Genomic DNA, 20511 nt, shown 5'->3' on the forward strand with positions numbered 1-20511 from the left:
GTGAGAGCCTCCTCACCCCACAGTGCCTCAAATCGCTCCCAACCCCCGAATCCCCTGCCTCCCTGACAGCCATCAGATCTCAGGTGCCCCCCACAGCCCTTCATTCCTCACCAATCTTCCCACCTCCACTGTTTTTCCTAATACCCCAGAGGGCCTGGAAACGGGTGCAGTTGGCTGGCACAGGTGGTCTTCCCAGGGGCAGATGAACTGGGAAGTTGGGAGGTGGGGCTCTGCTCCCACCGGCTCTAAGGTGGGCTGCTGGTGCCACCTGGTGGCCACTCCACCTTCAGGTCATGCAGGGATGAGAGGTGAGAATCAGCCAGGCTCATGGAGGAGGCCCAGCCTGGGTAGGTTGGGTGTTAGGAGCCCTTGGTGAGGACACCCTGTCGCCCCCAACCACCCCCAAAGCCCGTCTTCCATGAGAGCAAGGAGGGGCAGCCCCATTCTTCCTCTCCCGCGTACCTCATACTGGAATGGGGAAGGGGTAGATGGGGTCCCCTGTCCCCACAGTTCAGGCCCCTGACTGCCCCCTTCTCTTTCTTTCTCAGAAATGCCTCTACCGCTGCTGCCAATGGACCTGAAGGGAGAGCCTGGCCCCCCCGGGAAGCCTGGGCCTCGGGGTCCCCCTGGTCCCCCCGGCTTCCCAGGAAAACCAGGCACGGGAAAGCCAGGACTCCATGGGCAGCCTGGCCCTGCTGGCCCCCCTGGCTTCTCCCGGATGGGCAAGGCTGGTCCCCCAGGGCTCCCTGGCAAAGTCGGACCACCAGGGCAGCCGGGGCTTCGGGGGGAGCCAGGAATACGAGGGGACCAGGGCCTCCGGGGGCCCCCAGGACCCCCTGGCCTCCCGGGCCCCTCAGGCATTACTATCCCTGGAAAACCAGGTGCCCAGGGGGTGCCAGGACCCCCAGGATTCCAGGGGGAGCCAGGGCCCCAGGGGGAGCCTGGGCCCCCAGGTGATCGAGGCCTCAAGGGGGATCATGGAGTGGGCCAGCCCGGGCTGCCTGGGGCCCCAGGGCAGGGGGGTGCCCCTGGTCCCCCGGGCCTCCCTGGTGCAGCTGGCTTAGGCAAACCCGGTTTGGATGGGCTTCCTGGGGCCCCAGGAGACAAGGGTGAGTCTGGGCCTCCTGGAGTTCCAGGCCCCAGGGGGGAGCCAGGCGCTGTGGGCCCAAAAGGACCCCCTGGAGTAGATGGTGTGGGGGTCCCAGGGGCAGCAGGGTTGCCAGGGCCACAGGGCCCATCAGGGGCCAAAGGGGAACCAGGGACTCGGGGCCCCCCTGGGCTGATAGGCCCCACTGGCTATGGGATGCCAGGACTGCCAGGCCCCAAGGGGGATAGGGGCCCAGCTGGGGTCCCAGGGCTCTTGGGGGACAGGGGTGAGCCAGGGGAGGATGGGGAGCCAGGGGAGCAGGGCCCACAGGGTCTTGGGGGTCCCCCTGGACTTCCTGGGTCTGCAGGGCTTCCTGGCAGACGTGGCCCCCCTGGGCCTAAGGGTGAGGCAGGGCCTGGAGGACCCCCAGGAGTGCCTGGCATTCGAGGTGACCAGGGGCCTAGTGGCCTGGCTGGGAAACCAGGGCTCCCAGGTGAGAGGGGACTTCCTGGGGCCCATGGACCCCCTGGACCAACTGGGCCCAAGGGTGAGCCGGGTTTCACAGGCCGCCCTGGAGGACCAGGGGTGGCAGGAGCCCTGGGGCAGAAAGGTGACTTGGGGCTCCCTGGGCAGCCTGGCCTGAGGGGTCCCTCAGGAATCCCAGGACTCCAGGGTCCAGCTGGCCCTATTGGGCCTCAAGGTCTGCCAGGCCTGAAGGGTGAACCAGGCCTGCCAGGGCCCCCTGGAGAGGGGAAAGCAGGGGAACCTGGCACGGCTGGGCCTACGGGGCCCCCAGGGGTCCCTGGCTCCCCTGGAATCACAGGCCCTCCTGGGCCTCCCGGGCCTCCGGGACCCCCTGGTGCCCCTGGGGCCTTCGATGAGACTGGCATTGCAGGCTTGCACCTGCCCAACGGCGGTGTGGAGGGCGCCGTGCTGGGCAAGGGGGGCAAGCCACAATTTGGGCTGGGTGAGCTGTCTGCCCATGCCACACCGGCCTTCACTGCAGTGCTCACCTCGCCCTTCCCCGCCTCGGGCATGCCTGTGAAATTTGACCGGACTCTCTACAATGGCCACAGCGGCTACAACCCAGCCACTGGCATCTTCACCTGCCCTGTGGGCGGCGTCTACTACTTTGCTTACCATGTGCACGTCAAGGGCACCAACGTGTGGGTGGCCCTGTACAAGAACAACGTGCCGGCCACCTATACCTACGATGAATACAAGAAGGGCTACCTGGACCAGGCATCTGGTGGGGCCGTGCTCCAGCTGCGGCCCAACGACCAGGTCTGGGTGCAGATGCCGTCGGACCAGGCCAACGGCCTCTACTCCACGGAGTACATCCACTCCTCCTTTTCAGGATTCTTGCTCTGCCCCACATAACCCGCGGGGGGCCCTGCTGCCCTGGCCTCCTCCTCTTTAGTGGTAGAGCGACCTTTTCAGTTACAAAGAACCTCCATTTAAAGAAAAAAAAAACCAAAAGCTGAACAGAGGCAGCCGTGGCCTTGGCCCGAGGAGAGTGACTTGCTTTCTCCCTGCATGCAGGTTGAGATTGTTTCTGGAAGGGGCTGGCCTGAGTTTCTTTCCCCCAAAATGTCTGTGCAGTGTCAGGGTTGCACCCCATGGGCCCTGGGGTACACAGCCCAGCCCCTTGTGAGTCCTGGCCTCTGCTGGGCCCTGAACGAGCTGAGAGGGAGCTCAGCTCCCCACCCCGCCACCTGGGGAGATGGCCCTTCCCACTGGCTCCCTGATGGCACCTGCTGGAGGAATGGGGCACGGCCTCCCTCACAGCCCTTGGCTGGGACTCCTCCAGCTCCCCGTGGGACCTCCAGCATATAACAGTGGACTAAGGACTGTGGGGTTTCCCTCCAAGGGAAAGGGAGAAGAGGGGACCATTGAGGTGACGAGTGTGGACGCCCTGCCAGGACTGCAGCCCCCATGGTGATGCTGTGGCATCAGACATGTCCGTGGCGGGCACAGTGCCTGTTGCCCTGGGAAAGGGCAACCCCCTTTCACTGCTCCAGTGGCAGCCATGGGGAAGGCGGTTTGTGAGGGCTCGGGGCACAGACCTGGGGCAGGAGGTAGCTCTTCACATCCATCCCCGTTTCTCCTGGGCTGCCCCCACCAGCTTTGGCTGTTTAGCTTGAGGGCAGCACAGAGGCCCCTGGGACACCTACGGGCCAGAAAGATCAACCTCTGTGAAGTGTCTAGAAGTGTCTAGCACAGATGGTGGCAGAGGCGGAATCGACCATGACCAAACATGAGCACTCCTCCCTTTCTCCCCTTCTACCTGCTGCGGGCCGGGCTCGTTTTCTCATACAACATCGTTAAGAGGATCTTTGCCACCCCAGCCAGGTGTCCCCAAGGCAGAGCCCTCGTTTGGCCCTCTCAACAGGGTGCATGCGAGCTGGGGGATGGACAGCTCCCACTTGCTTTTCCTTGATAAGAACCATATGGTGGGTTCATCTTTGGGGGCTTCCTCTCCTTCCACCCTCCGGTTCCAATTTCCTGTTCTAAGCAGGACTAGGGCCCAGGAGGCTAAGGCTTGGAGAGAAAGGGTGCCAGCAGGTCCCTTTGGAATGAGTTGGCTCTGGACGTTTCTGCCATTTTCCCCAATCGGAGCTCCTCTGCAGGAAACGGGCAGGATGCCCCTCCCAACCCCTCAGTCCCTTGTTCAAGCTGAGTGGATAAAGCTGAGATTAGCACTGGGTGTGGTAGACATTCCCGCCCGTGCAAAGATGGCCACTTTCCCCGCAACTTCAGGGCCTCGCGCTCGGCCCTCGCCAGGCCAGCCCCACTCCCTGTACCAAGTGTGAACTGGGGTCTTTCGGTCTGTGATCTTGTTGCACTGCTCCAAGTCTGGCCATGTCCAGGCGGTCCATGTTGAAATGAAGGATGGCTGCTGACTTCTGACTGGCTGAGCAGTGGGTTCCCTCAGGCTCCTTGCCGCCCCTCCTCCCCTGCCCACAATTTCTCCCAACAAAGCAGGCTGTTTGACTGCTCACTTCTTCAAAAGGAGAAATGAAAACCCAAATCTGCCCAAGTGACACTTGAAAAGGTTTTGGCTGGGGTTCCTGGTGGATTTCTTACTACCTAACGCCCAAGAGAACCAACTAAGGACTCTCAAACCATACCTGTTGGAGGTTCTTTGCTCAACCTCTTCTTCCCTAGGTCAAAGCCACTATCATCTGATGTGTTAGGGATGGGTTCTGATTGGCAGAAATTAATCAGCTCCCAATGGGAGCCCAGGGAACTAAGTAGGGTCCCAAGAAAAAAAATGGGAGCTATTTCACAGAGCTGAGCTTCTGCTGAATTTCATTCCTCAAGCCTTTCAGGAGGGGTGGTTGGCGTTTCTAAAATGTTTATGGGATTTGAGTTGCAGGTGTCCACTTAACTGACTAGCTTTGATAAACAATGTCAGATTTTAACTATGAAAACGACATTACCTTGTGCATTTTTATATTCTGATTCCTATTTTTTTTTAAGATTAAAGTTTAAATGTTTTCCACTAGTCATTTCACTTCTAACTTGGTATAGGAAGCTTAGCTCTCTATATACCTATCATGTGCCCTGTATCACAGAAGATCAGGAAAAATGCACTTGGGAATCAAAGAAAATGGAACTTCTTTTTGAAAAGACAAGCAACCGTGTTAACTATATTGACACAACCTCAATAAAACCTGTTGTATAAAACGGCACTGTGCTGAAACTGGTACTGACACAGAGGTATCTCAAGCCTCTGGGTTCTGTAAGGCGTCCAGGAAGCTCTCTGGGGCTCATGTGCCTGCTCTTAAGCATCGTGCACTCCTCACCAGCTCCCTAACCTGGATTTCTGTCACCACCACATCAGAAGTGCCTGATGCGCATAAGCTGCCAAGGCCATGCACCAGGCAAATGCCAAGAGGCATTTTAAGAAACCAAAGGCAGGTAGTGGCTGGAGCTGGGGGCGATGGTTCAATCTTTACTGGAATATTCTTGCAAGCACTCAGGGGTAGTGGAGCATGACAGCTGGCTCAGTAGTCCAAGGGCCAAGTTTCAACATCTGATACAAATTATGAATGAAATCATGAATCTTTGCTCCTAAGGGCCGGGCTAGTGCCAGAACAGTGCCGAAGACAGGTTGGGGGAGCTGTCCTGGGCGGAAAGCACCTGCTCACAGCCTGCCACGCTCAGCCATGAAAGATCTGTCCCTGGCGCTGGGGCTCTGGGTGGTGGACCTGAAGCAATCCATGTTTTGAAGAGTCCTCAGCCTGGCCAGAACCCCATCTTCACTGAAACAGATATGCCCGACAGTGCTGAAACCGCAGGCCAGCTGCAGACTCCGCATGCTTGGCTAGCCACTAAGGCTGGATGCTCGGAGAATGTCCCTGGAATTTGAGGGGAGGCATCTTCTCCCTTTCAATTTTCTTTTCTTCAGAATGGATGCCAGTCCCAGATACTTGGGAGGCTAAGGTGGGAGGATCGCCTGAGCCCAGGAGTTTGAGACCAGCCTGTGCAATAGAGTGAGATCCCATCTCTAAAAACATGCTGTGTGAAACTTCCTTGCAGGGAAAGGCTTTTGACTGGTCCCAAGACACAGGAGGAGGCACTCGGCACTCACCCACCTGGGGCCTGTGATGGTGCCCTCCTCACCCAAAGGTTGGTAGTCTGATGACAGAAGGGCCCTCTGGATCCTTCTACAGGGTTCCTGTTCCTGGCCCAGCTGGGCCTAGCTCCTGTTTGGGGGAAGTCAGGCTCTGAGAACAGAAAAATCTGGCTTGTTCCTACCCGCTGACTCTGGCAAAGCACTCGGCCCAGCAGCCTGGGCCCCTCTGAGTGATCTCCAACAGGAAAAGCCACCAAACCATGCCTGCTGTGCCCTTCCTGGCTGAACACGAAGCCAGCTGGAGTGTCTGGCAACACAGCAGCTCATGGCCGTGGGGCCCCAGCTCCTACGACGGCGCAGCGCACCAGAGTCACTAGTCTTCAGAGATCAGGCTGCCAGGGGAGAGTCCATTCAGGGCAGGAGAAACAGGAAACAATGGTGAGATTTACCAGAAACTGTTTATTGCGACTTCCACTGGAAGCTGTTAATAAGCCACATGGCAGCCAAGAGCCAGGTGTGACCTAGATCAGCTGGATGCAAGTGCCTGTCCCTTCATCCACACAACCTGCTGCTCGGGGGCCCTGCTAGGATGTGCTTGCTGGCAAACTGGCTAAAACCCAACAGGGAGGAATGATGCTACTGCTCATCATTTCCACCTCCCCACATCCCATGTCCAAGACAATACAGGAAAATGCCACAAGTACCCCAAAATAAACCCGCCTGGGTCCCTCCGTCCTGCTGAGGAGCTGGGAGTGCCCTACGGCTCTGCAGCAAACCAGAGACCCAGCACCAGCGAGGCAGCAGTCCCTTGCTCACTGTTCCAGTGAAATCCCCTGAAGAGACCCCAGCCCCACTGGTGTAGTCAGTCAGCTCCACAATGCAGGGAGAGTGGGGAGCCCCACTCAAGGAAGCTCAGGGTTTCCGACTGGAGCTGTAGTTGGTCCCAGGGGACCTGGCAGAGCCCCAACAGCTGTGGCCCTCATAAACTCTTCTGGAATACACGGTGCAGGCTCTGGGCCAGGATATCTGTCTCCTCATAGCCTTCACAGCTTTGCTGCCAGCTCTCTGGCACCTGATCCATCCCATAGTAGGCACCAGCAATGGCCCCAGCCATGGTGGCAATGGTGTCTGTGTCCCCACCAAGTGAGATGGAATAGATGAGAGTCCTTTGGAGGCTATTGAAGGCAGAGGGGATCTCAGGGTCCGGCTCCATGCAGCGCAGGAAGCAGTAGATGGCGGTGGGCACCGACTCAAAAGCAGCAATGCCATTCCCTGTGGGGAAGCCACGTTAGAGGGGCTCCATGCATCCCCAGGCCTCCTGCCATTTGACACAAGTCAGCACTCTTGGCTTCAAGCAGGCTGTGACTAAGATCTCAGGCTCTACAGTTAGACCACCTGGGCTCAAATCCTGGCTCCACCACATACTGGCTGCGTGACTGGGAGAGTTACCTAGGGGACCGCTAAGCTTCCTGCTCTCAGATTCAACTCCTTAAGCAGACAGGGAGTAACGTTAGTAACTCTCTGACAGGGCTGTTGTGAGGATGAAACAAGACCGTGTCTGGGAAGCATTCTGCACAGCGCCCAGTACAGATGCTAGATAAATAAAATCCACTATCAACATTTTTACGACGAGTGGCCAGCTGCCATTTCTGGGGACGCTGATCCACAAGGCTGAGGGTGCTGTAGCTTCGGAGCAAGAAGCGCTGAGCTCAACCCTGCCATGACTCTGTGTGTCACAGCAGCTCAGGGTACAGTGTGACGGCAGGCAAGACTCCATGCTCCCCTGAGCCCAAGACCGACCCTGAAGGATGACAGAGGCAGAGACAATCCCAGGCAGGCCCACTCACCTAGCTCAGACACCACTTCCTCCCTGGTCACCGATGCCTGGTCTAGAAGCTCCCCAATCTTCTTCAGGCGGCTAGAGTACGGATGCTCCTCCATGCCCAACCTGTGGGTTGGGGGAGAGATTTCAGGGAGGTCAAAGCAAGCAGGGTGGCGGTACGGACAGGGGAGAGGGCTGCATGTGAGAACGAGCAGGGATGTGGTCAGGCTGCCAGCCAGGCACAGGTGCCCTGACAAGAGGTGGGAGAGGGCTGGGGGTGAGCAGGTCGTTTTGTTCTCTGGGACCCTGAGAGCCTTGAAACATAGACAGGATGAAGGGGCTTCTGCCCATGCCTCCCTAGGGTCTGCAATTAAGGAAGGAAGGTTTCAGTTTATGGCAATGCCAGAGGTCCCCTGGATCACCCACATCCCCACACCACACACCTCCAGCCCCATACTCACTCCCTGGCATCCAAGACAGACTGGGCATCACCCTCCAGCTCCTCCATGTGGCCCAGGAGTTGCTTGAGAAAGTGCTTGCTGGAAGACTCGCCCTGCAAGGCCAGGTGCACAGCCAGGGCCTGCAGGATGGCGCCATTGTAACCCAGGGAGGAGGCGTGTGTCAGCTGGGCCGAGAGCCGGGCAAACTAGAGAGGAGGAGACCTGCTGTCACAGAAGCCCTGCTGCAGAAGAGGAAGGGGACAGCCCAGAAGCCAGCCCGCCCTGAATACCTTCTGCACATCCTGGACACTGCTATAGGCCAGGGAGATACCAGCTACCCGCATGGCACCTCCATTGCCATAGGAGCCTTTCCCGTTAAACTGGGCCCGGGCAGGCTCAAAGACATCACGACATTTGGGGTTCAGGAGCTTCTTGAAGACAGTGACTACTCCAGCACCATAGCCCCTGTCAGGGTCTTTCTTGTACTCCTGAGCAAATCTAGGGAACAGAAAGGGAGACAGAATTGGGATTTACAAGATGCCTCTAAGGGTTGGGAGAGAAGAAATCGAGGCTGGTTTGGAAAAAGAGAAAGCCTTGGGGGCCTAAGGAGCCTGCACCAGCAGTGCTGCTGTTTTAGCTTGGAAAGCTGTGCCAACCAGACACAGGCTCCTGTGGAGGGTGGGGGGCGCGGGCATGCACAGATGTCATTCCTCTGGTCAAGGGGTGCAGTAACTTTGCCCACCTGGTTTGCCTCAGCCCAGGACCATCCCCCTCACCTGTGAGCCATGTCCACCTCGTCAAAGGCCTCCTTGGCTAGCAGGGACTGCACCAGGGCCCTGGCCATGGCTGTGTCATCTGTGTAGTACAAGGCTTCTGTGGGGAGAGGAGGGAGGATGAGAGCCTCCTGCTCACCTTTTTAAAATTTATTTGGAGACAGAGTCTCACTCTGTTGCCCAGACTGGAGTGCACTGGTGCAATCATGGTTCACTGCAGTCTTGAACTCCTGGCCTCAAGCTATCCTCCTGCCTCAGCCTCTCAAGTAGCTGGAACTATAGGCATGCATCATCACAGCCAGCTACTTTTATTTTTTTTAGAGACAGGGTCTCACTCTGTTGTCCAGACTGGTCTTGAATTCCTGGGCTCAAGCAATCCTCCTGCCTTGGCCTCCCAAACAGCTGGGATTATAGGCATGAGCCATTGTGCCTGGCTCTGCTCACCTTTTATTTTAGTTTATATTATTTTATTATTTTTTTGGTACAGGGTCTCACTCTGTTGCCTAGGCTGCAGTACAGTGGTACGATCATGGCTCACTCCAGTCTCGACCTCCCAGGCTCCAGGAGCCTCTTGCCCCAGCCTCCCGAGTAACTGGGACTACAGGTGCACACCACCACGCTTGGCTTTTTTTTTTTTTTTTGCCAGGCTGGTCTCAAACTCTTGGGCTCAAGTGGCCTCTCCCAAAGCGCTGGGATTACAGTTGTGGCTACGGCACCCAGACCCTACTCATGTTTTAGCGTTACCACATCTAAAATGACCTTAAGTCAGTTTCTCACTCCCATTCACTTTCCTGGGCCTGGGAAACCTTAGGATCTCAGCATTGGGATTTTCAGCAATTCTTTATTCCAAGTCAGTCACCATGTCCTGCTGCTTTCTATTTTATGTATTTATTTATTATCAGCCTACGTCATGCTTTGATCTGCTGATTTCTGAAGGAAAACTTCCATCCCCTTGTGGCTGCCATCCTTGCAGCTCCAGTCTATTTGTTTTTCTTTTTTATAGTCAGGATCTTGCCATGTTGCCCAGGCTAGTCTCGAACTCCTGGGCTTAAGCGAAGATCCTTCCACCTTAGTCTCTGGAGTAGCTGCATTACAGGTTGTGTGCCACCATGCCCAGACTGAAAATGATAGTTTCTGGATCCAGATACCCCCCTACTTCACTTATCTGTAGCACACCACCAGTGACCAGTGTCTTCATCTTGAAATTCTTTCCCTAGGTTTCATTGATAGGCACTCCTGCTCCTCATCCTATCAAACTGTTTCCTTCCCTAGCCCCCTTCCCTCCCTCTCTCCCTCTTAATTACCGGTGTTCTCCAGGGTTCTGACTATGGCCCTTTCTTCTCACTATGCTACCTGCTCTCCAGGAAGATTCACCTTCTCTGCTTGACCTCACACCTGCTACCTGAGCCGGGATCTGAGCGCACAAAGTTAGTTAGTTTTACAGGCGAGACAGCACATGCAAACTCCTGGCCTAGGGGAAAGCATGGTGTGAGGAACCGAAGAGCAGAAAGCAAGGCCAAGGTTGGTGGAAGACCAAACTGCAGACGTGCGGGAGGGCTGGACCACGTCGGACACGTTAAGGAATGTAGCTCTGAACTAAGGGTAACGGGAAATCACAGCAGGGTTTTAGGCGGGGGAGGAAGCGATTACAGTAAGGCTTCCAAAGCACGCCCAGCGGGGTGGAGAACGGGCTGGTGGTGTACTGACTCTAGAGAATCGGGAAAAACAGGTCAAGTCGGCAAAGGTGGACAGGCAGTCCCCGGCTTAGGATGGTACAACTTAAGTTTTTTTCGGCTTTCCGATAACGCTGATACGCATTCAATAGGCTCCTAGACGTCCGACAGGGCTGCGTACAGATAAAACAGTCGTCTAAGCTGAAAGCGCACTTTCCACTTCAGGTATTTTCAACTTACGATGGGTTTATCCACACCCTGCACGGTTGAGGCCCCGGTGCTGCCACGCCCCGAGCACGGGATGTTCGGGGCGAGACGTCTAAGGCCGGAGATCGCGCTAGCACTCGCTGAGCCCAAGCTGTCTGCGGGTCATCCGGCTCCGGCCCCGATGCCCTCGACAGTCTCATCCCCACGCACCCCCGACCCGTCGCCCCCGGAGGCTCCGCGCCCCTTCGGTCTCCCACTAGCACGGCCTCTGACGTGCGCCCGGCCCCGCCCACCTGTCCGCTCACTCCCGGGCGTGCCGGGGTCCGGCTCCAGGCTCTGGACATGACGCAGGACTGACGTCAGCTCGACGGTGTCGTGGGCCTCGTAGAAGGAGCCCACGCAGTCCCCGAGCAGCGCGCCAGCCAGGCAGCCTCGGAAGCGTGAGAGAGAGCGGGCCGCGCCAGCCCCTCCGCCGCCAGCTACAGCCATAGCCGCCGCCGCCATCCGCGCGCAGGCCGCTCGCCACTTCCGGTGTCACCCTCGCAGCTTCCCTACTCCCGTTCCGCAGCACTCCCCGGGGCCTAGAGTCACCGCTCCGCCGCCCGGCCCACAGCGCCGCCCAGCGGCCCGGAGTCTCGGCGCCGCGCAGCTCCCGCCAGTCTGTGCTTTGAGTCCCCGTTCTTCCCGCTCCTCACCACTGGGCTAACTGGATGGGAAGGCCGCTATGGGGTCCCTGGGGGATGGGCACTGAGCCGGAGCACTGGATCACTTCAGGCCACTGCCTTCTGCAGGCGAGCACCCCTAACTCCGCACCCCCAGCCGGCCCTCTCCACCGAGGCCAGGACCACCCCCAAGCCCTCCCACCAGGCCCTTGCCCGCTGTGGGCCTTCCTTAAGCATCAAGAGGGCGGACCAGGGGCCAGCTGGGGCACAGCCAGGTAGAGGCCGCGCTGCTGGAGCCCAGGAGTGCTGGCCCAGCCCAGAGAGGGGTTCCTTGAGGGGAGGGGAAAGATTGGATTTGGTACATGGAGTGCGGGGGAATGGTGTTCCCCGTCTTTACTCCTCCATAGAACCCTCTCCCTGCTGGCTACATACAGTGGGGCAGAGAACAGCCGGCCTGAGATCCTCTGCATTTATTCCATTCATTCTCTCCTCCCCCCTTCCATTGCCCACCCAACCCTGCCCTCCTCCCGTAGTCCTCCAAGGCTAGGCCAGCTCCAGCTGGCAGCTTTTGAGTGGACTCAGGGTGCTATTTGTGGTACGTGTGAAGGTGTCCACCTCAGGCACGAACTTCTCAGCGGGCACGGTCAGCTTGCGCCGCGTGTCCATGCACTTGGTGTCCAGCAGCATGGAGTTGGCCTTGCAGGCAATGTCAGCCTGCAGCCGGGCCAGGTGCTTGTACAGGGCGTCCAGTGCGTCCCTAGGGAAGGGCATTGACAACCCCCAGCCCCCATGAGGCTAGGAGGCCTGGGCTGAGTGCACAGCCTTTAGTCAGGAAGACAGCCCCAGGGAGCCAGCAGGCAGCAAGAGGCCCCACGGCTGGGCATCGTCTCACTGCTCCTCCCACCCACTCCCCAGACCTACTGTGCTTGTGCCAGCTTCTGCTTCAGGGCAGCGATGGTTGCCTCTAGCTGGTGAACCTCGTCAGTGAGGCCATACTGTGCCTGGAGGCAGAGGGGTTGGGAGTTCCAAGTCAGCCACACTGTCCTTTACCTGAGTGCTGCCCCGTGACAGCAGTGCCCTTGCGCCATCAGGAATATGAGAAAACCTTGGCCAGGGGGCCCGTGCCCCCACTGGGACACCCTCTCACCTGGTCCCGGCAGAGTTCCACATTGGGCCGGTAGGTTCTGGCCTCTAGCCGGGTATGGGACAGCTTCAGGCTCAGGAACTTTGTGCGCAGATCCTCCTCCAGGTGCCGGATGTCCTCCTGCAGCTCAGCGATCTCCTCCAAGGTCTGCAGAGGACAGAGTGACTGGTTTCCACCTGCTGGACTCACCGTACACGCCTGATCCAGTGCCTCCTGGCGGGGGCATGCGGCTCCTCATCCCACAGCAGGAAGTCCATGCCCTGGGAGACGCTCACATTCTTCTCTTGCCACTTGAGCTCACTGTACACTTTCTCCATCTCCCGCAGCCGCTTCCTGAAGGCAAATTCCGTTGCAACTCTCTGGGCTTCAAGCTCGTTGTTGGTCTGAAGGAGGAAACACAGGGCAAGGGAAGGGTCTATACTCACGGCTGCCTGAGGATATTACTCAAGCGAGGGGCAGGGGGCCACGTGCACAGCAGGGAACAGAAGATAAGGGCTGAGCACACACTGGGGCCATCCATTAGCTGTGGGTGGCCCGTCACCTCAGCAATGGTTAGAGCAATGGCCTCTCTCAGCTCTGTGGCTGCCTTCATCTCAGCCTCCCCTCGGTCCTTGTTGAACTGACTGAAGTCATCCCACTGCTGGAGTGTGGTGGAGCTGCAGGTGGCAGGGAAAATGGAGGTCATGAGGGTGTGGCCTGGGAGGGGAGGAGAAGAGACTGGCTGAAACACTCTTCTTACCCATCAGGGACACGTGTGGGGTCGACCTTCAGCGAGATGTTTGGGGATCTGAGGTTGAGAGAGAGACAGCCTCTGTCGATCTCCAGTGTCTCCATTTTGCCCCGATGGTCGGAGTTGAGCTGCTGTCGGACTTCCTGCAGGAGGCTGGGGAAAGCGCAGACTCCATCAGGACCGTCCCCCAAGGCCCAGAGGCAGGCCTCACAGAATGAAGGGAACACTGCAGGAAGTGGAGGCTGGGATGACCCTTCCCAGCAGAAGACAATGGAGCTGCAACTGCGGAGACCAAGAGCAGCACAGCTGGATGAAAATGCTGCCACCATGCGCCTACACACCCGTGGGGCACACGGATGTAGCTGTGCTCACAAAGGCTCATACGCACACACTCACAGGAGCTACTCAGGGGTGGTGGCAAATGAGTGTCACCTCTCATGCTTCCAATCGGTGGTACTGGCTGTCCAGGGCAGGGTGGTGAGAAGTATTCCCAGCCCATGTCCAGGCAGTGGGAAAAGTGCTACAATTGATGAGTGGTTTCTGTCACAGGCACCAGAGGGCCAAAATGTAGCACGAGAGCCAGTTGCTCCTCATCCACAATATCTGTGTTCCACATTGAAGGCACACAGCCTCCAGGGGCTCGTGAACATCCGGACGACCTGCCTCTCCCTTACCACAGGTGCTCGAAGGCCTGGCTGACCTTCTGTTGCAAGGCCTTCTTGGTGGCCTCGATGACCTCCACCTCTTTATGCAGCTCATCCTCCACAGGGTCCTTCACCACATCAATGTCTCGCCGGCTTTCCCGCAGGGTCAGGCACTCAATGGCCACATCCAGAGGTAGGTTCTTGGCCTGCAGGTTTTGCTCTGCTGAATCCTTCATCTAGAAAAGAGGGCGCGGCCGGGCATGGTGGTTCACGTCTGTAATCCCAGCACTTTGGGAGGCCGAGTCGGGTGGATCACTTGAGGTCAGGAGTTTGAGAACAGCCTGGCCAAAATGGTGAAACCCCGTTTCTACTAAAAATACAAAAATTAGCTGAGAATGATGGCGCACGCCTGTAGTCACAGCTACTTTACTCAGGAGGCTGAGGCCGGAGAATCGCTTGAGCCCAGGAGGCGGAGGTTGCAGTGAGCTGCGATCGCACCACTGCACTCCAGCCTGGGCAACAGATCCAGACGCCGTCTCAAAGAAAAAAAGAAAAAAGAAAAGAAAAAGAAAAGAAGGGGCAGGGGGGCTGGTGGAGCCATCCATGGGGAAGTAGCACTTGTCCCCACTTTAGCAGGGAGCCAGTGACTCGGATGGACATGCCACTCATGACCCCCCATCAAGGGTTTCTCAACCCAGCCGTAGGGAAGGAGGGGAGGTTTTGGCAGCAGCCCCCAGGCACCCAGTCCTGGCTTCCTGCCTGTGTCAGGGCGTCGATCTCGGCATCTAAATCTGTCAGACACTTGTCCAGCATCTCCTTCCACCGGTTGACAGTATCAATCCTCTCCACCAGTCGAGTCCTGTTGTCATGTTCATCCCAAATGGTCTGAGAGAGACAGGCCAGATAAATAGGGTGTCACAGGGTTGGGGGCTATCCCTTTGCCCACCCAGCTGAGTTCCCGACCCCAACCTGGTTGTTGGTCTCATTGCGGAGCACCCGGGCCTCCTGGCGGATCTGATGGGAAGCATCTCGCTGCAGCTGGGCATTGGTGGATAGCAGGTAGCTGTTAGTGTGCCAGTCGGGCAGCTGGAAGCGCTGACTTGGCTTGACGCTCAGCGTGGCCATGGCACAGAAACCAGAAGGGTCAGAAACCCCTAGACCTGTTCACAGACACCACCTGCAGAGGCAAAACACGGCTGCGGGAGACCTTTCAGGAGAGGTCTCCTGGATCACACGCCCCCTAGGCAGAACTTGTTCCTGTCCATTTTGCTCTGAGCCCCCTCCTGCTGGAAGCCTGCCTGGAGACAGCCCTTGCTTTGCTCAACTTTGTGTGAGGCATTAAGTTTCCCTCCCTCCTGTCCCGGGGCGGACACAAACCCCTGGACCTTGCAGGTCCTGGAGCAGGTAAAAAGGAATAATAATGGAGTCCCGGAAGCCTCGAAGTGTGTGTGAAATGCCAAATGCCTTGGCGGGGGGGGGTAGGAGGATGTCAGAAAAAAATAGCCCTAATGCAGTTTCCACACCTGCCACCAGCCAACCATGCCTTGTTGAGCTTCCTTTCCTTTCTTCCCCAGGCTGCGGGCCAGACCCCGTGGGGGATCTAAGGGCAGGAGCCCTGTTCTCTCTCCAGGGACGCGTGCCTGTTGGCACTGGGGAGCTGGGGGCCGCCCCCTCCCCGTCTGGTAGCCGCCACGCCCTCCCGCCCCTTCGCCCTCGCCTACTGTTGGAGGGGGAGGCGGGACGGGGAGGGCCCCGTGGGAGGGGCTGGGGTCAAGCCGGTTCCCCGCCGAACTGCTTTCTTCCCCTCCGCAGGATTATCGTCTTTGGTTTAGATCAGTATCCCGGTCCGGCGCGGAGGAAGGGGGCGCCCCCACTCTCCTAGCTCCCTTACCTACTTTCCTGCTTCGCTCTCCGCGCCCCCCGCTCTAAGCGCCAGTGTTTGGCACCCCCGGTTGCTAGGCAACCACCCTCCCCCGCGGCCTACCTGGCCTGGGTGCTTCGCTTGGCAACCGCGGCGGCGTAGGGCGGCGTCCCCGGAGGCCTTTAGGGTAGGCGAGGGGCGGCCGGCGGAGCCTGAGAGAGAGGGGGGGCATCAGCGCAGCGCTTTCACTTGATTTACAAATTAAATGAACATTTGTTGTTTTCTCAGACAGGGTCTCGCTGGGTCGCCCAGGCTGGAGTGCTGTGGCTCAGTCTCGGCTCACTGCAACCTGGACCTCCCAGGCTGAAGCGATTCTCCCACCTCGGCCTCCCGAGTTAGCTGGGGCCACAGGCGCATGCCACCACTCCCGGCTAAATTTTTAAAAAAATTTTAGTAGAAACGAGGTTTCACCATGTTGCCCAGGCTGATCTCAAACTCCTGGCCTCAGGCGATCCACCCATCACGGCTCCCAAAGGGCTGGGATTACAAATGTGAGCCACTGCCCGGGCCTAAACATTTTTATTTTGATAAAGGTATGCATAGACATGATAGAAAATATGAAACCGGGCGCAGTGGCTCACGCTTGTAATCCCAGCTACTCCGGAGGCCCAGGCGGTAGGATTGCTTGAGGCTAGGAGTTCGAGGTTAGCCTCAGAAACAGTGGTTGCCACCAAACGAACAGCACATAGAAAAAGTAGGCCGGGAGCAGCAACTCAGGCCTGCAATCCCAGCATTTTGGGAGGCTGAGACCAGGTGGATTGCTTGAGTCCAGGAGTTGGAGACTAGCCTGGGCCACATGGCGAAATCCCCTCTCTACAAAAGATACAAAATTTGGCACTTTGGGAGACAGGCAAGTGGATCACCTGAGGTCAGGAGTTCGAGACCAGCCTGGCCAATGTAGTAAAAACCTGTTTCTACTAAAAATACAAAAATTAGCTGGGCGTGGTGGCAGGTGACTGTAATCCCACCTACTTGGGAGGCTGAGGCAGGAGAATCGCTTGAACCCAGGAGGCAGAGGTTACAGTGAGCCGAGATTGTGCCATTGCACTCCAGCCTGTGTGACAAGAGTGAAAAAAAAAATTACAAAAATTAGCCAAGTATGGTGGTGTGCACCTGTAATCTCAGCTACTAGGGAAGCTGAGGCAGGAGAATCGCTTGAGCCTGGAGGCAGAGGTTGCAGTGAGCTGAGATCGTGCCACTGCATTCCAGCCTGGGTGACAGAATGAGACTATGTCTCAAAAATAAATAAATTAATTAAAATTAAAATCAGGTGCACTCCCCAGCAGGTCCCCTCCAGCAATGGACATATAGTTAATGTTGTTTGCAACAGTTCTTCTATTCTGTCTTGCCCAACAACTTTGCCCATCTTGAAGGTCATACAAGGAATGATCAAGGGATGATAATCATGTTTGGAGAGGGCACAACCCTGAGAGAGGTAACTGGGGTATGAGAAGCAATGCTCTAGTGGCACTCACCTATAATCTCAGCTACTCGGGAGGCTGAGGCAGGAGAATTACTTGATCCTGGGAGACAGAGGTTGAAGTGAGCTGAGATCGCGCCCCTGCACTCCAGCCTGGGAACAGAATGAGACTCTGTCTCAAAAAACAAAACAAAACACAAAAAACCAGAGAAGCAATGCTCAATATTCAACCATTTCTTTAAAAAAAGAGAGAAGGGGGAAAAAAATGTGTGTCTTATGTCTGGTACTGTTCTAGGGGTTGGAAAAATATTAACATTTAATCTTCACAACTAATAGGTGAGGTGGGCACTGTCCCCACTTTCTTAGGTAACAAAAGAGACACACTGCTAAAAAGCAGGGAGAGAAATCCAGGTGTTCTGGCCCCACCCAGAGGACCCTCTGCTCTGCTCCACACTGCCTCTCGTGGGGTGCTGGGATAGAGAGGAAGACAGGTGTGCAGGCCTGGTCCTGTTCTGAGGACTTTGCTGAACCAGATCCTATGAGGTGGGTACTGTTACCATCTTCACTTTACAGGCAGGGAGACTGAGGCACAGGCCAGTGAGGACGTGCCCAGGTCACATCACTAACAAGTGGTACAGCCTGGATTGAAACCCAGGCAGATGGGCCCAGGGGCCAAGCTCAGGTTTAACGGATGAGAGAAAGAAGTCCCACAAGGGTCCATCAGTTGTTAAACATCATTGGAGGGATGGGAAGAACGGTAGAGAACCAAGGGCTTGGTAGGCAATTGAGGGATGAGGTTGGCTTTTGAGCAGTTTGAATGTGTTCGCAGTGGATCCAGCTGCTGCCCGGCAGGCATTTAGGTTGTTTGTTTTGTTTTGTTTTGTTTTGACAGAGTCTTGCTCTGTTGCCCAGGCTGGAGTGCAGTGGCACGATCTTGGCTCACTGCAACCTCCCTTCCTGGGTTCAAGTGATTCTCCTGCTTCAGCCTCCTGAGTAGCTGGGACTATAGGCATGCGCCAACACACTTGGCTAATTTTTATATTTTTAGTAGAGACGGGGTTTCACCATGTTGGCCAGGCTGTTCTCAAACTCCTGAACTCAGGTGATCTGCCTGGCTTGGTCTCCCAAAGTACTGGGATTACAGGCGTGAAGCCACCGTGCCCGGCCTGATTTGTTAATTGCAAGTCATTCAGCAGGACTGAAGCCAGAACACTATTTCCCAAACTCCTTTCATTACAGAGTATTTTTTTCCACAGGTTATTTTGTAAACTCTAATATATGACTTGTAAACTGGACATGAACAAGAATTTGTGATATAGCCTCTTTACCAGGATTGAAGAGGACAGAAAGAAAAAAATCTTTGACAAATTAATTGCAGGAAGAAATGATCACATTTTGGCTTACATATTTTGCAACAGCGGTATAACACAAAGAAGTAAGCAAATATGGCAGAAGTGTGGCGCTTTTGGTGTCTACTTTTGACCATAGTGGTGGCCCTGGTATTCGTGGCTCCTGGGACTCCTACACATCCTGCCCGATGGAAGAAGGTGTTGGCCAAAAAGGTCAGCCAGCTGATGGATTGGACCAAGAAAGACAGAGTGATAAGAATGAGTGACACCATGTTCTATCATTTTGTATTAGATGCACCAAAAAACTATTCTGTTATTGTGATGCTTACTGCTCTCCACGAGTTCAATTCATGTGTCATGTGCAAAGGTGCTGCCGAAGAATTTCAGATCTTGGCAAACTCCTATCAAGGCCCTGGTGCATTCACCACAAAGGTATTTTTTGCAATGGTGGATTATGATGAAAGCCCTGAGGTCTTTGAAGCGCTCCAGGTGACGTCAGTTCCGAGTTTCTTCCACTTTTCTGCCCAGTGGAAATTTACAACAGATGACATTTATAATTTGAGAGGAAGCGATATCGTTGCTGACCAAATGGCTGAATGGGTAGCAGAGAGAACACATGTCAGCGTCAGAATCAGACAGCCTACAAATTATCATGGTCTCCTCAAGCTGGGGATACTTTTGGCTCTCACTGGCGGACTTGGGTATTTCTTGAAATGGAATAGGAAATCTATTTCTTGCAGAATCTTGTGCGAAGTTTTAACTCTGTGCTTTGTGATTGTGATGACGTCTGGTCAAATGTGGACTTATATAAGAGGAGAACCATATGTCCAAAGGGACCCTCGCACAGGACATAAGCATTATATCAGCAAATTTAGTCAGGCTCAGTTTGCAGCAGAAACATTCATTATTTCCCTGTTTAATATGTGTGTTACCCTGGGAGTGGTGCTGTTAGATAAGGCTGCCACCTCGACGATGAACATCATAAAGAGAAAGATGATGTGTCTGGCTGGTATGTGTCTTGTTGCCATATTCTTCAGTTGGCTGCTTTCCCTCTTTAGATTTAAAGTAACTGACTATCCATACAGGTTTCTCTGGGATTAAAAAGGATCCTACAGACATAGACAATGAAGCAAGAAATTTGAAAAAAAAAAAAATGTGAAGCAGAAAAATGCAAACTCGTAACTTTTTAAAGTAATTGAGATTTCACCAAAAGAGACCATAAGTGCCTTAAGTGCTTTCAAAATCTGTGAAGTATTATAGTTTGTGTCTTCCCTGTTCTTAATTTTTCTCCCCCAGTGTTATAGATTACTTCAAGTTGAATTATTAAAATCTTTAGAGAGTACAACTTTCATCGAATCAGAACAATGTTTTACAATGTTTAAAAGTACTTCAGTTAATATTAATACTTGGTTAGCTGATTTTATTCTAATACGAAAAATAATCTTTTTTCTTTTTTCTTTTTTCTTTTTTGAGATGGAGTCTCGCTCTGTTGCCCAGGCTAGAGTGCAGTGGCACGATCTTGGCTCAGTGCAAGCTCCGCCTCCCAGGTTCCCGCCATTCTCCTGCCTCAGCCTCCCAAGCAGCTGGGACTACAGGCGCCTGCCAATGCGCCTGGATAATTTTTTGTATTTTTAGTAGAGATGGGGTTTCACCATGTTAGCCAGGATGGTCTTGATCTTCTGACCTCGTGATCCGCCCGCCTCGGCCTCCCAAAGTGCTGGGATTACAGGCGTGAGCCACCGCGCCCGGCCAAAAAATAATCTTTTTTCTTTTTCTTTTGAGGCAAGGTCTCCCTCTGTTGCTCAGACTGGAGATCAGTGACACAATCTCTGTTCACTGCAACCTCCGCCTCCTGGGTTCAAGTGATTCTTCTGCCTCAGCCTCTTGAGTAGCTGGGATTACAGGCGTGTGCCACCACGCCCGGCTACTTTTACGTATTTTTAGTAAGGACGGGGTTTTGCCATGTTGGCCAGGCTGGTCTTGAACTCCTGACCTCAAGTGATCCGCCCCTCTTGGCCTCCCAAAGTGCTGGGATTACAGGCATGAACCACTGTACG

The 20511-nt window shown here is 55.4% G+C and overlaps 3 protein-coding genes and 1 pseudogene across 13 annotated transcripts in view; 2 read left to right on the plus strand and 2 right to left on the minus strand.

Moving 5' to 3' along the window:
- The window catches only part of COL8A2 (collagen type VIII alpha 2 chain), a 32755-nt gene extending 27974 nt beyond the window's left edge, over window positions 1-4781 (plus strand). For both annotated transcript variants that reach the window (XM_045374620.3, XM_065525142.2), the window contains one exon: window positions 549-4781. In XM_045374620.3, the coding sequence (XP_045230555.1) occupies window positions 549-2467 (1919 nt within the window). In that variant the 3' untranslated portion in view covers window positions 2468-4781. The remainder of the gene's footprint in view (window positions 1-548) is intronic.
- Window positions 4782-6108: 1327 nt separating this feature from the next.
- On the minus strand, window positions 6109-11108 carry ADPRS (ADP-ribosylserine hydrolase). 5 transcript variants are annotated; one of them, XM_005543979.3, is made up of 6 exons: window positions 10878-11108; window positions 8708-8804; window positions 8222-8429; window positions 7953-8137; window positions 7517-7617; window positions 6109-6941 (listed from the first exon to the last, which is right to left on the minus strand). In XM_005543979.3, the coding sequence occupies exons 1-6, from the start codon at window positions 11086-11088 to the stop codon at window positions 6649-6651; spliced, it is 1095 nt and encodes a 364-aa protein (XP_005544036.1). In that variant the 5' UTR covers window positions 11089-11108; the 3' UTR covers window positions 6109-6648. The 5 variants fall into 5 exon arrangements, with proteins under 5 accessions (XP_005544036.1, XP_073868392.1, XP_073868388.1 ...); XM_074012291.1 differs by having other exon boundaries at window positions 8708-10550; XM_074012287.1 differs by having other exon boundaries at window positions 10618-11108.
- Window positions 11109-11701: 593 nt separating this feature from the next.
- On the minus strand, window positions 11702-15976 carry TEKT2 (tektin 2). Of its 5 annotated transcripts, none has more exons than XR_012422653.1 (10): window positions 15288-15415; window positions 14734-14941; window positions 14524-14649; window positions 13795-14000; window positions 13130-13273; window positions 12898-13046; window positions 12666-12773; window positions 12394-12537; window positions 12168-12247; window positions 11702-12003 (listed from the first exon to the last, which is right to left on the minus strand). XR_012422653.1 is itself a non-coding variant. In XM_045374643.2 (10 exons), exons 2-10 carry the CDS (start codon window positions 14887-14889, stop codon window positions 11790-11792), a joined length of 1293 nt encoding a protein of 430 aa, XP_045230578.1. In that variant the 5' UTR covers window positions 14890-14941; window positions 15749-15976; the 3' UTR covers window positions 11702-11789. The 5 variants fall into 5 exon arrangements, 4 of the variants coding, with proteins under 4 accessions (XP_045230578.1, XP_045230561.1, XP_005544035.1 ...); XM_045374643.2 differs by lacking the exon at window positions 15288-15415 and adding an exon at window positions 15749-15976 and having other exon boundaries at window positions 12932-13046; XM_045374626.2 differs by lacking the exon at window positions 15288-15415 and adding an exon at window positions 15656-15695 and having other exon boundaries at window positions 12932-13046.
- Window positions 15977-18365: 2389 nt separating this feature from the next.
- On the plus strand, window positions 18366-19793 carry LOC135966387 (dolichyl-diphosphooligosaccharide--protein glycosyltransferase subunit MAGT1 pseudogene; annotated as a pseudogene). The gene has a single exon (XR_012422656.1). The product of XR_012422656.1 is annotated as a dolichyl-diphosphooligosaccharide--protein glycosyltransferase subunit MAGT1 pseudogene (transcript).
- Window positions 19794-20511: the final 718 nt, after the last annotated feature.

Source organism: Macaca fascicularis, chromosome 1 (genome assembly GCF_037993035.2).
Source record: "Macaca fascicularis isolate 582-1 chromosome 1, T2T-MFA8v1.1".
NCBI lineage: Eukaryota > Metazoa > Chordata > Mammalia > Primates > Cercopithecidae > Macaca > Macaca fascicularis.

Bases quoted from the DNA above. Each gene is read 5' to 3' on its own strand.
- ADPRS (XM_045374655.3), bottom strand. From the start codon at position 10,928: ATGTCCAGAGCCTGGAGCCGGACCCCGGCACGCCCGGGAGTGAGCGGA. The intron at 8,430-10,617 runs GTAAGTTGAAAA...TCTGTTCCCTAG, and splicing joins AGGGTGTGGATAAACCCATC to ATTTGCTCAGGAGTACAAGA. The intron at 8,138-8,221 runs GTATTCAGGGCG...CCTCCTCTCTAG, and splicing joins GTGTCCAGGATGTGCAGAAG to TTTGCCCGGCTCTCGGCCCA.
- TEKT2 (XM_045374643.2), bottom strand. From the start codon at position 14,889: ATGGCCACGCTGAGCGTCAAGCCAAGTCAGCGCTTCCAGCTGCCCGAC. The intron at 13,274-13,794 runs GTAAGGGAGAGG...CGCTTTCCCCAG, and splicing joins CAGGCCTTCGAGCACCTGTG to CCTCCTGCAGGAAGTCCGAC. The intron at 12,248-12,393 runs GTGAGAGGGTGT...CTCTGCCTCCAG, and splicing joins TGGAACTCTGCCGGGACCAG to GCACAGTATGGCCTCACTGA.